General features: G+C 42.9%; 1 protein-coding gene across 7 annotated transcripts in view; it reads left to right on the top strand.

Annotated features, from left to right (window-relative positions):
- Positions 1-17,999, top strand: part of AMPdeam (AMP deaminase) — a 150,722-nt gene that overhangs the window by 41,265 nt on the left and 91,458 nt on the right. For 4 of the 7 annotated variants that reach the window (XM_045744108.2, XM_069329003.1, XM_069329002.1 and 1 more), the window contains exon 4: positions 16,491-16,517. The exons of the other annotated variants lie outside the window; for them this stretch is intronic. In XM_045744108.2, the coding sequence (XP_045600064.1) occupies positions 16,491-16,517 (27 nt within the window). The remainder of the gene's footprint in view (positions 1-16,490; positions 16,518-17,999) is intronic. 7 annotated transcript variants of the gene reach the window in all.

Here is a 17,999-nt window from a genome sequence, read left to right as displayed (position 1 = left end):
TGCAGCTTAACAGCATTATTTTCAGCCTGAAAATGGCAGTATCTTTGACTCTTCATGGCTAGTGGGTTGCATCGGAGGTGACTGTCATTGGCATAGCATTGGCCTTTACCATGCTGGAGCCCCTTATCTTATCTTCTAGTTCCTCAGGTAAGTCATTCTGTTTTTCTGGAGTGTCAACTTGGTTGCTTCCTGTTGCCAGCTGCTCTGGACAGCTCCATACCTATCAAGTCACACTTGATAGGTGTGGAGCCTTAGATGATAGAATGATAGGTGACCCTTCTGACCCGTTGGAAGTCTACCGGGAACCAGACGCCACAACCTGGCTCCCTTAGAGAGGTGTAGAAAGCATTGGATCCTCGATTACCTTCATCGAGAAAACACCCAACAGAAAGGTTGAGTTAAACAAGTGACAACAGCAAGGCAAACCTAAACAACTCGGAAAATGAGCATTCTTTTAGTTAGGTTGTTCATTACTATACCTAATAGCAGCTGCTCACTGTTACTAGGTGTTCGCTTCCACTTGGTGTTGCTGCACCAGGAGCTCATAGATCAGTTGGTGTAGCTAGTCAGTCATTTAAGTGGTGCAGTACCTTGATGTTGTGCTCCACAAGTGGCTTTAACCCCTTTTTGTTAATAATCCATTTGGTTATTAACCTGAAGGGGTTAATAACCAAATGGGTTATTTATCGTCATTCTTGTGATAGAAGCCCCTTTTCAGTCTGCCCCCTTTGGCAGAGCAGTGGGGAGGTGGAGGTTATCCGACTCATTTTTCCGGCTCTTGGACTCTCAGTGCTTGGATTTTCCAGGGCCTGCAGCAGTGGTAGTGGTCTTCAACCACCACCACCACTGCTGCAGTGGGTTTGATGACAAAAGATATTAAATCTTTGGTGTTAACGGTCCAGGGCCAGCAAGATACCTCACATTGAGAGAGGGACCAAGGGGACAAAGTTCAACCCCCACAAGCACAACTAGGTGATTACAGCTCCTCTCGGTCATTGTAGAGTGGTTAGACTCAGGTGGTCAAGTTAATCTCTGCTTTGCTGTGGGTGTCCTTCCATATGACTACCTTCAGACAGCCCCACCTGAGCCCCAGGTGTCAGCCCCATCTGACAACCCAGATGAGCCACAGAGACGTTAGAAAGAATTTTTCAGTGTCAGAGTAGTTAATAAATGGAATGCACTAGGCAGTGATGTGGTGGAGGCTGATTCCATACACAGTTTCAAATGTAAATATGATAGAGCCCAGTAGGCTCAGGAATCTGTACACCAGTTGATTGACAGTTTGCGGGACCAGAGAGACAAAGCTCAACCCCCGCAAGCACAATTAGGTGAGTACCTGATTCTTCTACAAGTGGATGCTTGGATGTTATCCCTGGCCCTGAGGAATGCTTCTTAGCATGTCCCTATTCATCCCTTGGTTCAGGGAATGATTAGGGTTCATGGTAGGGCATCTTCATTGCTGGTTTTGAGTCTTGTTCTGCTATTTGAGTTTTCACCTGGTTTGATGTGTGGTGGTTTCCTATCTTTGTTTCTTGGGGGTTTGTGTTTTAGCCTACCTCTATAACTGGCTGGTTTGGGCTCCCAGCCAGTCTGTAAACATAAGGAAGACCTGGTCGGTTCCATCCCAAGTTCGGACCCGACTAGGCCTTTTCTGGTATTTTCAGTCGGCTTCCCTTTCTTTGTCACATGCAGTTCTGCTCCACTTGAATGCACATCTTCGGCTGGTGTTGGATAAAACCTGGATGCTGTACTGGTTCCTTCTGTTCTGTCTCTTTCACCTCCTTTGGGACTGATGGACACAGACTCCACTGGCCCTTTGATGGCTTCTGGTTGGCTGGTTTCCACTTCAGGCTTATTGGGGCTTGGTCCTGTGCCTGGATTGTACCTGGTACCTTCCTCCTCTGATGCTCAACCTGTTTATATATGCCTCAGTCCAGGGTAGGGGCTCTGTGACCAGTGCTCACCAAGTGGGTCAGGGCTGCTGGGTCGGTCCTATTCATTGGGTACAGAGTACAGTTTGCAACCTCATGTTGGTGTGACAGGCTCTGCCGCATGTTCGTCTCTCTTTGGGCTTTATGATTTGGCTCCACTCTGCAGCCCGTCCTCTAAACAAAGACCCCAAAGTCCACTTCAGGCTTCAAAGTCCATCCCAAAGTCCATTCCATACATCCACCAAACCCCCTGTTTATGAATGAAAAACAGTTTACACACAACTCACAACTGATGACGTTCGAACACTTCCGGAACAAGTGCTTCACTGACGAATTTTGTTCGAACCACAACGCTTAAATGCTTCACCCGCCGTGTACTACAAATACAAATAATCGCCAACAGGCCCTAAACACCTAGCCTAACCTAGCCAGTGCCTAAATATGTACAATATGGTAATATAAAATAATAATTTATATTTGAGAAAATTCCTGTTTTGAATGAACCACATGTTAAAATTTATGAATGCTTCTTTGGGGTCGACCCCTGGATGCAACCTCATGATGATGGCAACCTCAAGGACTTGGTTTAAGGATGGGTTGCACTCTGATGCTCTCTTGTGATTTATTGCCTGAAATGCAGAGGATTGCTTTGGTCCTTTCCTCTGTGGAGTTGGACTCTGTGAGTACCTCGTATTTTGGGTTCTCTGGGTTTGGCTCTGTGTGGTTCATGTGTGGGGGTGTGTCTAACATTTTTGCAGACAGTTTCTCATTTCTGTCCCATTTCCAGAGTGGACTTCTGCCAATTCATCCTTCAGTTGGCTTTGCAAGTTGTTTGGGTTTCTCAAAGCAGACCTCTTCACCTCAGCCTGGAACTAATGCCTTCCATTCTATGTGGCTCTGTTTCTTAATTGCAAGTCTTGCTCATTGGCTGCTTTTTTAGCCGAACTGGAATTGGTGGGAGTTCGTTTTATATCTTTGGTTTGGCTGTTGCTCCTGGTGTTGTGCAGACTGGAAATGTTTACTGGCAGGGGTGAACCCTCTGGCTCCTTAGTGCCCTGCTAGACTGTGGTTTCTAGCCATTCTGACCCATTGTCCAAATCTGTGCCTTTATTTTGTTCAAAGTCTGTCATGCCAGTTGAGATGCTCCTGGTGACATGTTTGGTTTGTTGACCCAGTGTTCTTGGTTGTATTCAGTATCATTAAGTCTAGCCATCCTGTGGTTCACCCTCTGTACTCACCTAGTTGTACTCACTTAGTTGTATTTGCAGGGGGTTGAGCTTTGGTTCTTTGGTCCTGCTATCAACTGTCAATCAACTGGTGTACAGATTCTGGGGCCTATTGGGCTCTTATCAAATCTACATTTAAAACTGTGTATAGAGTCTGCCTCCACCACATCACTGCCTAATATATTCCATTTGTTAACTACTCTGACACTGACAAGATTCTTTCTAATGTCTCTGTGGCTCATCTGGGTACTAAGTTTCCACCTGTGTTCCCTTGTCCATGTTCCACCCATGCTAAATAGTTTGTCTTTGTCCACCCTGTCAATTTCCCTGAAAACTTTGTAGGTGGTTATCATGTCTTCCCCTACTTTTCTGTCTTCCAGGGACATGAGGTTTAGCTCCCGTAGCTCATTCCTCTCAGTTCTGGACTAGTCTGGTGGTGTACCTCTGAATCTTCTCTAACTTTGTTTTGTGTTTAACTTGGTTAAACCTTTCTAGGCTAAAGCTGCATACTCCTAGATTGGTCTGACATAAGTGGTATACAAGGTCCTGAACGATTCCTTACACAAGTTTCTAAAGGCAGTTCTTATTTTGGCCAATCTAGCATATGCTGCTGATATCTGCTGCTTTTGAGGGGTCTCTCTGGTGTTGGGGTTTTTGGCAGATTGTTACCAAGTTAATGTGCCGTGGGCCATGCCAGACTTGTGTGGTGTTCGGTAAGATTGTCTGTCATTGATTTTCCCTGGTTAAGAAGTACTGCAGTTGGCTTTTGCTCTCCTCTGCCTCCGGTGAGTTTCCCATTTTGTTTCATACTCTGTGGTGGATATAGTAGCAGGGAGCCTTTGAGGAGCTCCTCTAGAAAACTAGTATGGAATGAAATGGCTCTTTTGGTGTATCCTCCGTTGGCTCTCTGGGCTCACCCTCCCTCCCATTTTTTCAGGTGCATCAGATTTATACCTTTGGTCGCCCAATGACTGACTAGCTACACTGGCTGATCCGTGAGCTCCCAATACTGCCACCCAGGGCCGGATTAAGATTTTGTAGGCCTCTGGGGTACAGGTACTGTCAAGCACCCAGTAATATTTTAAGAAAGAAAACATTAAAGAAAATTTTATTTATTTTTGCAAGGCTAACATATTCTGTGTACATTCTTAAGATGTTTCATCTTGAAGAAACTTCTCTCTCCAGTTGCATTAGTTATCATTAGACACAAGTAAATCTGCAGTGCTATTTTAACATTAGGGAGAGAAGAAGTTAATCAGTTGTTTACTATAAGAATTTAGACATCAGAAGCTTCTAGTAGTTCACTCTCATGACTAAATTCATCAAATTGCCTAACAAAGTTCCTGAAGTGAAGAATTTCTGGAATAAATTCAGGCTATTCTACTGCAGAGGCCCTGGGTTGCAGCCCCTAAAACTCAGTACCTTAATCCGACCCTGCTGCCATCTAGTGGTGGGAAGCAGCGCTGGAGTAAGGTCACTATACTGTAGGTCACACTACAGTAGTGCACTACACACTGTTACTGGAGGGTAACCTACAGAGCAGCTCATTTTCTAAGTTACAGTATTTAGATTTGCCTTGTGTTTTTTTTTTCTCTCTCTTTCCAGTGAATGTTTTTCCTGGTGAGGATAATCCAAAATTTTCTGCTCTCAGCTCCTCTTTGATGGGGCTTGATTTTGGACTCTGGTACCAGGAAGGCTTTTAATAATACACAAGGGTCTATTGTGACTCAAAAGGTGTGACTTCCACTCCATTCAGAGTGGCTAGTAACAGGGAATCGCTGAGGCCTCAGCAGAAAGAAGCATTTTAAACACATTGTGCTGTTTTTTTTTTCTACCTCCTATATTACTTACCTATCAGCGTTTACTTATTAGTGACTATAGGGCAAGTGAGATCTAGCTCTTTATTAGCCTTGTGGCCATTTATTCCTAGTGCACTAATTATACAACATTAATCAATATTAACATTTTCATTGTATTTCTTTTTAAAATTGTGGATGGAATTGGCTTTAACAATCTCTTCCATCAATGCATTACACTTGCCAACCATCCGTATAGGGAATGAGAACGTCCTTATGTCCTATGTAACCAGTTTCCTCTGATGTCCCATTGTCCTACCTCATTTAATTTAACTGGGGGAAGGAGGCTATGTAGCACTTGCTCAGAGATAAAATGTTTAGTAAAATGAAATGCCATTGTGTGTGCTACACTGGTAGCTCCAGGTTTCTACTTTTTATGTCTTGCAATAGATTGTTAATTAAATGCTTCAAGGAGAAAAGTGAACTTCCTTCCCTGCCACGTTGGTAATTTTTGAGTCTTCAAGCTTTGCTTGTAGATAGTTTTAAGTGATATGTTTCAATGGTACTATATTTGTTTTCTTGTGTCTGAATCCAGCTAGAGCATGATGGTTGTGTATCTTTCCTAACACGTTTGGTGCATAAGGCTATGAAGAGCTACTGAGGTACTACTAAAAAATGGGCATTGCATTTTACGTAATGATTTATTCTTTTTTTCAAAATTTTGTTGCATAAAAAAACTAGTTTTAGATGGCCAAATATTTATAGTGCATAAATAATAAACAATTGATTTTGCCAACAAGATAATTTTACTTTTCACCCCTCTTCTATGCCATCCCAGGATAAACAAGATGCCAAGGGAAGGTAAGTCAAGTGCTTACTTTGGTTGAGTTACGAACTACAGTCCAGATCATCTAGTATTCAAGTCCTTGTTGTTAGTTAGACCTTCTGGAGGGGCTCCCCTCAGTAACTTCCTTAAGCTAAGCACTGATCAAGCCTTGTCTTATAAAAATTGCACCAGACTTCTGAGACCCACCCTTGCTTCTGGAAGTCAGTACCAAAATCTCTCTCTAATATGCCATGAGAGTTTGGGAATCAAAGATCTATCTAAAGCCGAGAAACACTCCACTATAGAGCATAAGAGCAATAAAACAACCAACTGCATGAAAGAAATTAATGACCTGAAAATAACAAGTCAAATAACAATTGCCTCGAGGTAAATGCACCTGCCATGTTTCACTTGACTGCCTAGGTGGCAGTCAACCACTCATTCACTCGCCTGGTCATGCTTTGGAAACCTGTACCTCTGCCTGGGCCTGTCATAATGTTTCAGGATTATGCTAAGTGGTGGTGCTATTGCAGGAACATTAATTCTGCCACTGGCTGTTAGTATTTTGTTTTAATTATGCTTCATGATTGCCTTATGTCACCAATTTTGCACATGCCCAGGATTTGTATTTCACTCCAATTTTATGCCAGGATTTCCTTCCTTGGTGGTTGGCTTGTATTTAACCTGCCCAACCAGAAATAGTGAAGGTAGTTATAACTTAATGGATGGAATACCTTGAAAGAAATAACATAATTATATATAAAATGGAGAGAGGAAAAAACCTATCAGAAAGCAGACGTGTAACAAAACAACTAAATGCTTGAAGAAAATTAAGTACGCTGAGGTAATGAGGCACACTGTAATTTCCGGGATTTTTTTCTGGCTGTTGCTTGGGTGGTATTTGCATGGCTGTCTCTGGGGCAATCCTGCCCAGCTAGTTTTTGTCCAGTGGTCTTTGCTTAACTGCCTTTGCCCAGCAGTCCTTGCCTGGATGCCCTTACCCAGCTACCCCTCTCCTGGTTGCTTGTTGAAGATGTTGCTGTGTTGCCCTATTCGGCTCATGCATTGGGCCTTCTTTAGCAGGATATCCTTGTTGAGCCTCCTTTGCCATGGCTTATTTTTCAGACATTCCTTTCTGGATTATTCCTGGTTGGAGGCAGCTATTGCTTTAGCCTTTTTTTGGCTTCATAGCTGGCTTGTCAGGCTAGTTGTCCTTACAGCGTTGAATGTAATGAAACGACATTTTCTGGGTGAGTCACAGATGCTTCCCGACAAACCTCCCTCCCCCCCAGTTGACAGTTTTCGTGTTTTTGACATTCAGCCTCAGAACTGAGATTGGATAGCCACCAGGAGGGTCTGGGGCCCCCCCTTCCCCCTCCTGGGGAGGTGGGAACTGCACAGGTAGGCCGCTTGGTGGCAGATGTGACGTCATGCTTGTTTGCTTGTTCTCAGATTGGCGAGTTTTGCTGAGTAGTTTGGCTTTCGGTAGCAATGTTTTACCACTTGGGGTCTGTTTTGGGATGCCTCCCTTTCTGGGTGCCTAACCTGGTCGATTGCAGACATAGAATGCTTCTAACCTCATGGAGTTTCCATAGGCCATTGCTCTTTATGCCTCTCTGAGGGGGCCAGGTTCTGGCTCGTGGTCCCCAGTAGGCATTAGAATTCCATTGGAGGACTGTTGGCATGGTCTAATACTGTACTGTACTTGCATATCAGCCCGGTAAGCTCCGGGAAGCCTCCAGGACTCGCCCAGAAAATGGCGTTTCATTACATTCAACACTGTTTTTTTGTGTTCTTACATTTTGCATAAAGTTAATAATTCTACAGTACAGTATAATGAAAAATAATTGGTTTTTATTTTTGTGCATAGGTGGGTATGACCATTTCTCCATAGCCGTTGTTGAAGGATTAAAATATCATCTTTGAGTTTCGTCTTCGTGAGTACAACAATGTCTGGCATCTGCAGCTGTACTGTATTATTTAGCTCCTGAAATTTGTATCACTCCATCAATGGTGGTGTATGCAGTTTTCAGGAACATGTTCCCTCTCCCCTTGTTCTTTACTTCCCCTTTCTCTAGTAATTTTGTTGGTTTGCCTTTTTATACCATTTCACAGACTTCCCTATCACCGTGTTGAAAAAATAATTGATTTCTTCATTCCTGCTCTTATTTAGACATTTTGCTTCTACGAAATTCAGTGTCAGCTTCTCTGTCTTCCTTTCAAAGATCTCGTCTTAATGGCCATAATTTCCCCTTCCATATCACTTTGTAATTTCCTAATATTCCTGAGTACTTCTTCCATCTGTTTAGCTCCAGTTAGGATGATCCTCAAGTGTCAATTTTCCCTCTTTCTTATCTGCCATTTCTCCTGCAGTCATAAACATTATCTTTGGATGTAAGACCTTCCACTAGTCCAACAATTTTATTTACTAGTATTGCTTCTTATGTGGCTTTTTCTGACCTAGATTTTATCTCCTTTTCTCTGCAACCAAATATTATTAGGGACTTTGATCGACTGAGTTTAGCACCCGTTTTGGGATTGATGCCAGTTCCTTTCTGACTTCCAGTCTAATGTCTGTGCTTTTCTGATTGCTGCAATTTCTGGTTTTCTTTATTGTTTCCTCTATTACGTCCTTCTCTGGGCACTTGTGCATAGGGAAGTTGCATATCCTTCTTGCCCAGTTCTATTTCCTGTGTATCTTCCTCCATCTGTATTGACAAGAGCTATCTTTCCTGTTGAATTTCCTTTCCTAACCTATTGCATTCATTCATGTTTCAATTTTCTTTAACTTCTCCAGAAGCTATTTTCACTACTTTATTTTCCTCCTCGAGGGCTTTGGTTTAAGCTTTAGTCATTCTTGTTCTTGCATAATTTCTTCACTAGCTCTTCATGCTCTTGATACTTTGCTAATCAAGTGGTCATTACTTTCTCTGAACTTCTTGATTACTTCCTCATGATAGTTTCAGTGATGTCCAATTATGGGAACTTGTTGTGCAGACCACTCATGCTAATACTTTCCTCATTGAATCCACCAAAATCCAGCTCTGTTGTGTTTTTTCTTATTGCTGGTGGCCATCTTGAATTTCATCATCTGTAACTATTTACTTTCGCAACTTTTTCTCATACAACTTTTACTTCCCCTTGCACATTTGTTTCATCTCCAATTTTCAAATTCACTACACATTTAAGTCTCTTGAGACACCACTCATGGTCATCACCCTGTTCTACAATATTTAGGCATTTGAAATATACTGGAGTTTCTCTGTTGCAGGTGTTGACTCCTGTGTGAACTGTGTGTAGGGGCTCCATTCGCTCTTTGATGGCTTCTGGTTCGCCAGTTTCCTTTTCAGGCGTTTTGGGATTTGGTCATGTCGTGCCTTCCCCTGTGCTCAATATTATTCAGTAGTGGGTCCTTTGAGGAATTTATATAATAAAATGTGTGGAACATTAGAATGCTCAAATATATTCATATCACCAAGATGTACACTATATTATTTGCTTAGAACAATAACAAATACTGTTTTTACTAATATTGTACTAAATACACAGTACATTTTCATGCACAATTGCAAACCTGAAAGCATGACCAAGCAGGAATTCTAGGCACATAGGCTGCTTGGTGATAGTGACTGACACCAAATGCAGCCTAGAAACACACATAGCTGCAGGTGGGCATTGGTGGCGTTTCATGTAAACATACACATGATGCCTTTGCCACTCTAAGCAAGCAAATTCTGACTGCCCCCATCCCTGAACTTTGTAGCAGAGTCATGAATCCTTGCACCTTCCTTGTATCTACCTAAGGCGAAGCACCTTCCACTGGAAGTTGGCCTCTCGAGGAAGGAACACACAAACCCACTAGGGAAGGTAACCATATCAGGGAAGGGGCAACATCAGTACTTAGGGAAGGGAGCCCTAGACTTGTGCAGCTCAAGGTGAACAGTTTTCCATAAGTCCACACAAGAAGCGAGGCTTTAAACACATACTCAAGAGGCAAATATTAAAGATTGGAATAATACACAAGAAAGCAAATGTACTTCACAGAAAGAAGTTCAAAGAATGGCCAACACTTACCTGGAAAATAATTAGGGAACTGAAGGATTTGGAGTGACTCTAGGAGCAGTCAGTCGTAGCTTACACCAGGCAATTGACTGAGGAGATTCACTGGATGAAGCTGGTATCTCTGCAGCACTGCCACCTGTTTGTGGGCAGTTTGTTACTCATGGATGAATGACCTAACTACTGGGAGGATAATTTTCTGATTTGTTTATATTTTGCATTGCTGTTGTCTGTTTTGATTTACACTTTCTGGTGGATGTTCCTTGGTGAGGGTGATCATATATTCCCTGCTCTCTGTGCCTTTTTGAGGAATCCAGATTTGGCCTCTTGTCCCTGATAGGCTTTTATTGACTCGCAAGGGCCTGGTGCGACTCGATTAGTGGGGAGCTAACCAAAAGTGGCTAACCATGAGGAGCCATGGTATGGCCCCTCCAGAAATGTGGTTGGTGTTGTCTTCAGTATCTTGCTAATTATTGTACAGCAGTATACAGTGATATTACTTGTCACTACTAGATGAATGTTATGCATTGAAGAAATTTGAACTTCCAATAGAGGATTAGAGATACTGTACTTGATGGAAACATGCTCCTGAGATAATTTACATGGAAATGGGTAGTGGATCCAGCAACTCTTGCCAATTTTGGGTTTATGTAAATGCTTTGTTGTTCTTGTAGTTATTTTATAACTAAGATTATTTACACAGTTAAATACACAATCTGCACATCTCTTATAATATCAATGGTTAAACTAGGGGCAACCATGGTCATTTTGGCTGTTGAAATTTATGTTGGAAATTTATATAATTTGTGGTGGTTGTGGGCAGTTCATGCCCACTAGTTCATGCTGGCCACCATTATGGGGGATTCTTACATACAGTATGTAAACCTGCTTATTCGGTCTTTGGTCTTTATTTTTTCATATGGTTATGTATTCATATGGTTGTGCATTATTTATCATTAGTGTAGGTAACAAGGACAATCATATAAATAAAACCAGGAAAGGTGCCACCCTTAACACCATTTAATTTATCCACATTATACACACCTCTAACATTCCAACACTGCATCATTTACATTTGTTATTACTGTATAGGCTTTCTAAAGTCTATATGTTTAAATAGTTTCAGTATTTGCATGAATTTGATTGAGCTTAACCTTTTTCTTTATAAAATAAAATGAAAGTCGTCCAGCTCACCTTATCCTTAGAACACACACAAAATTCAGATATTTGACACACACACACAAAACTCACTATTTTCTATAGAATTATTTGCACTACACATTTTCCTATCACACACAGCAGAAGCCCTCATCAGCACCTTACCTGTATTTTGAGTAATATGGTTAAAGGAAGCAATATAGTTTTGTACTTTTTTTTAATTTTTTGCACTGAATTAAAGAAAGCGAAGAGGAGACAATGATGCCCATGCCATCATGAAGCTACTGCTGGCCTCTTCCACATCATTTTTAAACCAGAATTTGAGAATCTGAAAATTTTTAGAAACTTTTATGATCATTAACCTACAGTATTGGAAAAGCAGTATGTGAAAAAGAGGCATTTTCTGGGGAAAGCCCCATCTGTTCCCTGAAGCTATTCAAACTGATATGTACTTTATTAGTTTGGGGCCATCAGTCACTTGGAGTTCTAAGTCTACCGGGGACCACAAGCCAGAACCTGGTCTCCTCAAAGAGGCGCAGTGAGCAATGGTGTATGAGCACTTTACATATAATACAGGTACACCTCAACTTACGATTGCCCTACTTACGAATTTTTTTAATTACAACGTAAATTTCATCGGAAAATGCAACTTGACTTACGACCATGTTGTCGACTAATGACCTTTGTTGATTCGCGTTTGGGTTGACCAAGCGCATGGTTCCTGGTGGCACAGCCGACCCCACCTCACTTTACCATAGTCGCCCGCTTAGTGACTATTGCGATTGTAAAGAATTTCAGTATTTTTGTTTTTTGAACATAAAAGTAATTATTATATATCATGCCATGGATCCCAAGAGAGTCAGAGGTAAGGTTCAATCTAAGAAAACACAGTGAGGATGACCATAGAGGAAAAACAGAGATCATTCATAAACATGAAAATGGTATGACAGTTGTTGATGTAGAGTAGAGGATGTCCCTTCCTCATTTATTAAGAAAATGTATGCACTATGAGAAGAATTGCAAAGTTTTGCTGAAAAGTGTCACTCAAATCGAGCTGTAGCAGATGGTTGTGTTAACCTTTTTAATGACAATGTGATGTCTCACTTCAGACAAGTGTTACAATGTAGGGAAAAGTGTTGCTAGACAGGTTTTTAGTGAGAAAAACAAGTAGTGAGCCACAAGCAGGTCCTAGTGGTATGCAGGCAAAATGTAGGAGAGAGAGAGAAAGAGAGAGAGAGTACCCCAGAAAAGTCATCACTGCCTGATGTTATAATGGAAGGGGACTCCCCTTCCAAAGACTAACACCTCCTCCTCCTCCTCCCCGTCTTCTATATGGCAACAAGAGTCCTCATTCAAGGTAAGATATACATACTGTATTGAAGTGTTATTCAGTATAAAATGTATTTTTATGTTAATATTTTTGGGGTGTGGAATGGATTAATTAAATTTACATTATTTCTTATGGGAAAATCCTTTTGACTTGTGAATTTTCTACTTACGACCCTTCTCTGGGAACGGATTAATTTCGTAAGTCGAAGCCCCACTGTATGTCATATTCCGCCATCGACTAAAAGAGCCAAGAACTCCTCCGGAAAGAAAATGAATGAAGAGAAACTAGCAACTCTGCATGCCAACTAGTATTCCTACTTGTTAGTGGAACCTCCCCTCTCCCTCGAACATAGGGAGGGGAAATACTACCCCTTGCGGGTCAGTGTTGACTTCCCTAGGTGTTCAGGGCTCGCTCCCCGAGCGAGCCCTGAACTCGTTCGTCGGGGCTCTTGGGCTTTCTGTCTTGCCCCAAGTAGGGTAGTGTTATTGTCTGGAAGGGATGGGGGGGGTTGGCGCTGTGGCTTGCACAGTCTGCATACACCTATGTGACGGCTGACTGCCAGTTTACTTGGGGTTTTGTTTCGGGGCTTGTCACTTTCATTTTGGGTGTTTGCCCTGTTTTGATGGAGGTGGTCTGCTTAGCAGCTTATTATGCCAGCCTATGTTGTGTTGGGGTCTCCTCCCTTGTCCCTGAGGTTTCACCACTGCTACTGGTAATCTGTTTTCCTGCTTTCAAGCAGGGGGGTCTACTGGCTTAGCGGGCCATACCTGGGCTTCCATAGGGCTAATGTACCCTGCGAACCTCTGGAAAACCCTCGTGGGCTCAGTTGGTAACATGGCTCCGTCAGAGTTCACTCTGGCCTTGTGCAATGTTGGTACATCGCCCCTGCCTCAGGGTGACAATCACCCTTTTTGCCTCCGCCAGGCTGCCTGTTTTGTTGATGACGCCTGCGACTCGGAGTCTTGCAGGATGTGTTCTCTGCTTGTGCTTCAATTTACATATTCCCGTCTATGGATGAGAGGTTTCATGCAGCGGCATTGTGAGCTCTTTTCTCTTCCCTTACAACACGCTGGGTTGGTTGCCTGGTTGGAGGCCTTGGAGCTGCACCGTTTGGGTTTTCAAGACCAGGATTTGGGGGCATTTGTCGCTTCACCTTTCGTTCTGTCCATGCCCCTGCTTCCTTCAAGGTGGGCATGATCTCCTTGCTTCTCCCTCTCTCCCTGCTTCCGGCCCAAATCGTCTGATGGTTTCGATTGAGATGAGGCTTGGGTGGCTTCTGGGGGGCTGCCCCTTCTGATTCGGCGTGGAGCTGGTTGAGCTCATTCTTCCTGCCAAGGCTTCCAGTTCATCACAGCTACCTTCCTTCTCGGAAAACCTTATCCTTGGACTCTGCCTTTTCTTCAGAGGTGGTGGGTGTGGAAGAGGGCTCTGCGCCCGGGGGCCTGTGTTGTGGGTTCCCAGGGCTCGGGGGGGGAGTCTGTTTGGAGTGCTTGGACTATTTTTTTATTTTTTTCCCTGCTTGTGCCCTCTGGGAAGGGGTTTTTGCTGAAGAGAAGTTTTTTTTTGTCCTTTCCTTCCCTTCCTTCTGCATTAGTTGTACCACATTTGTTGGCATGATTTATACACCTTCGGGTCGGATGCATCCATGTTATGCTGGGATGTTTGTTTTTCATGGACATTTTGCTCTACTGTGTGCATTGTCGCCACTGCCCACCAGGGCGGAGTTACTGGTCATCCCGCACTTCCTATCTGTGTTTGTTGTTACTCATGTTTGCCTATGGCGGCTGGGCATTTGCCCCCTTTTTGAGGCCTTTATTATTTTATTTCATACGCTCATTTTCATGGACGGTTTGACACTGTGTCCTTCCACTGGCTTTGCTGGTTGTTCAGCCGCCTGGGGGTGGACCACTTCACGTCGGTGTGGTCTCGGCATCTTCCACTGTATATACGTGACGCCATTCCCTGACTGCAAGGCTGTTGCAATTGATGCTTTTCTACAGAACTAGTTGAGGTGGGGGTTCCTGTACCTCTTTCTCCCAGTCCAGCTGTCACTCTTAAGTCTTGTCTTGCTTAGAATCCTATCAGAGTAGGTTCTTCTCCTGGCTCCATGGTGACTGGCCCGGCCATGGTTTCAGGTTCTGCTTGCTCGGTGTCCGAACCCGGGCATCTTTCCGCGGCTCCGCCTCTACCAGCAGTGTGGGGCAGTGAGGTAACTTGCTGGTTCGCTTTACTGTTCCGCACTTCGCGTCTGGTCTTTTTGATGTGGGTGTATTGCCCTTCTAGGGTGATCAGGTGGCTTCTTTGATGGTGTCCCACCTACGGTCTACTTCTAGGTGACAGTATAAAAGTATTGGAGGTCTTTCTGTCAGTTCCTTTCTCTTAGGAAGTTTTTGGCAATTTCGTAACGGGTTGTGTTGTCCTTTCTTTCTTTGCTTTTTCTGGACTGGCATCTCATGCCAAATACTGTCGCTTCACATTGCATGGCGTTGGAGGAGCTGCTCCAGCTTGCATTCGGGGTGAATGTTACTTTCGTTCCGTTCCGCAGGCTTTCATGTGCGTTTTTTCACCCCCGGCCTGCTCATGTGCCACCTGAGTCTTCCTGGTCTTTAGATCGGGTTATTTCTTTTCCGTCTTCTCTTCATTTAGTCGTGGCTCCTTCGGTTGTTGATTGTCTTTGGATGGCATTATTTTTGTTGGCCTTGGCTACTAGGGGCTCGGGTTAGGGAGCTTCATGCTCTCCTCCAGCATCAGGGGTTCAGTTCTTTTGGTACTGGTGGTCATTTTGTTCGTTTGCAACCGTCTCTTTCTTTTTTGGCAGGCTTCCAAAGGGGTTCAGTCATGGTGGATGCTTGGTTGGTTAGGCCGGGGGTACATCATATGTTGTGTCCGGTGGCGGCTTAATGCTGCTACCTGTGGGGCCACTGGTTCTTTGCCAATGGGGACGCTCTATGGGTGGATGCAGTTTCCCTGGTTCCCTGTTCCATGGCTCGTGTGTCCCAGGTAGTCCGCAGTGTTATAAAATCCGGGCAGTTAGCACTCTACCCTCATGCCTATGACATGGGGAAGTACACAGCGCTTGCTGCAGTGTTTGGTAACATGTCTTGTTTTGACATTAGGGCACGGAGGTTTTGGAGGTCACAAAGGGTCCTGGCCGCCAGATATCTCCTGACCATTCCGGGGTCTTTCTGGTCTTGTATCGCTTTGGGGTGTCTGTCATGGCTGTTAGAACCTTCACATTGAGTCCTGCTGTGTGGCTGCCTCCCGGGTAAGTCCCTGTGTTTCCTTCTCTGTGGGTAGTTAGCTTCAGGAAGCCAACGAGGCTCCCGCTCAGAAATCTAGCTTTCAATGTAATGAAATGCCCTTTTCGGGGGATAACCTTGGAGGCTCCCCAACACCCTCCCTCCTTCCGATCGGCGATTTTTCCAACAGGCCTCGAACTGAGGGTTGGACAGTGGGGGTCACCTAAGCCGATAACCCCGCGTCCCCCTTGTCGGGAAGGGGGAAGGATTCCGCTAACAAGCGGGAGTATTGATGACCAAACCACACACTAGAAAGTGAAGGGACAATCGACTTGAGAATGGTCCAGGACGGACCGAAACGTTGTTGTCTCTTCACTTTCTAGTGTGTGGTTTGGTTAACATATTTCTGCCACGTTATTGTGATTCCTCGTCTGCAAGTGGGAGTATTGGTTTGCATGCAGAGTTGCTAGTTTCTCTACATTTATTTTCTTTCTGGAGGAGTTCTTGGCTCTTTTGGGCTGTAGGTGGCAATTTTACCAGATGTTTGTTTTGGTTCGCCTATCTTTCTGGACTACTGCCCCGGTCGATGGCGGAATATGACATACTTTACATTTAAAGTGCTCATACGCCATTGCTCTCTTTGAGGGGGCCAGGTTCTGGCTTGTGGTCCCTGGTAGGCTTAGAACTCAGAGTGACTGATGACCCCAAACTAATAAAGCACATATCAGTTTGGATAGCTTCAGGGTTCCTCCGAGGCTACACCCAGAAAAGGGTGTTTCACTACATTCAACGCTAGCTTTAATTCATGGTCAATGGTTGTATTTATCTCTTGATTTACTTTTAACCAAAGGAAATCCTTTGGAAATATTTTTCTTTTTTTATTGGCACAACCAACATCTGAAGCCCCTTTTAATTTTCTTTACAGTACCACCTTGACAACTTGATCACCAATGTAAGTCAGCTATGTTACTGTTCTCATGGTAGCTTGTATTACTCAGTTTACTCATAATACTGCCTGACTTCATCTCTCTTTGAGTGTCAGATCCCACTAGAATTTGGCACATCATTTGTAACAGTGTCAACACCCCATCTTAATAACAATGCTCAAGTCTTAACATTACCATACTGTAGCCATGTCTAACCCTAACCCTAATATAATTAATTCTTTAGCAGTAGCAAGCATCACCATAACATTTACTGATCGCATCTCATAACGGTATCAAGCCTCACTTCTACAAAATAAATAATATATATATATATATATATAATATATAATATATATATATATACTGTATATATATACACAGTATATATTTTCTGCCTGAAACGCTGCGTGTACTAATGGCTTTACAAGAATGTAATTACTGTACTATGCTATGTATCCTCACAATCCCAATGTACCTTCTTGTATATATATATATAAATAAAATAAAATAAAATAAAAATATGCGAACAAGCCTGAATGGTCCCCAGGCATACATGCAACTGAAAACTCACACCCCAGAAGTGACTCGAACCCATACTGCCAGGAGCACTTTCCAACTGGTGGGCAGGGCACCTTATCCACTCGACCATCACGACCGGACAAAAGCTGATAGTAGCCGAGGCTATTTGCCCATCAGCCCGTCGGCACTCTGATGGTAAAATAGCCTCGGCTACTATCAGCTTTTGTCCGGTCGTGATGGTCGAGTGGATAAGGTGCCCTGCCCACCAGTTGCAAAGTCCTCCTGGCAGTATGAGTTCAAGTCACTTCTGGGGTGTGAGTTTTCAGTTATATATATATATATATATATATATATATATATATATATATATATATATATATATATATATATATATATATATATATATATATATATATATATATATATATATATATGTCGTAACTAGTAGCCAGAACGCACTTCTCGGCCTACTATGCAAGGCCCAATTTGCCTAATAGGCCGAGTAATTTTTTTTTTTTTAATAAATTGTTTCCAATTAGTTTATTTGAATTAGTATTATTATATTATATAAGGAAATAAGTTATTGAATTAGTTGTGCTAGTTTGGGTTAGGTTTAGATAGGTTAGGTTAGGTTAGGTAGGATTGGTTCGGTTCGGTCATATATCTACGTTAGTTTTAGCTCAAATTTAAACAACTCAACTTATTCATAATGAAATGGACAGATTTATCATTTTATAAGAAAAAATTTGAAAAATATATAAATTCAGGAAAACTTGGCTTATTAGGCAAATTGAGCCTTGCATAGTAGGCCGAGTACTGTGTTCTGGCTACTAAGTACAACATATACCTGTGTATATATATATATATATATGTCGTACCTAGTAGCCAGAACTCACTTCTCAGCCTACTATGCAAGGCCCGATTTGCCTAATAAGCCAAGTTTTCATGAATTAATGTTTTTTCGTCTACCTAACCTACCTAACCTAACC

This window comes from Procambarus clarkii, chromosome 22 (genome assembly GCF_040958095.1).
Source record: "Procambarus clarkii isolate CNS0578487 chromosome 22, FALCON_Pclarkii_2.0, whole genome shotgun sequence".
In the NCBI taxonomy this organism is placed as follows: domain Eukaryota; kingdom Metazoa; phylum Arthropoda; class Malacostraca; order Decapoda; family Cambaridae; genus Procambarus; species Procambarus clarkii.
The sequence above is the reverse complement of the archived record's forward strand: the minus strand, read 5'-3'. Positions and strand labels throughout refer to the sequence as shown.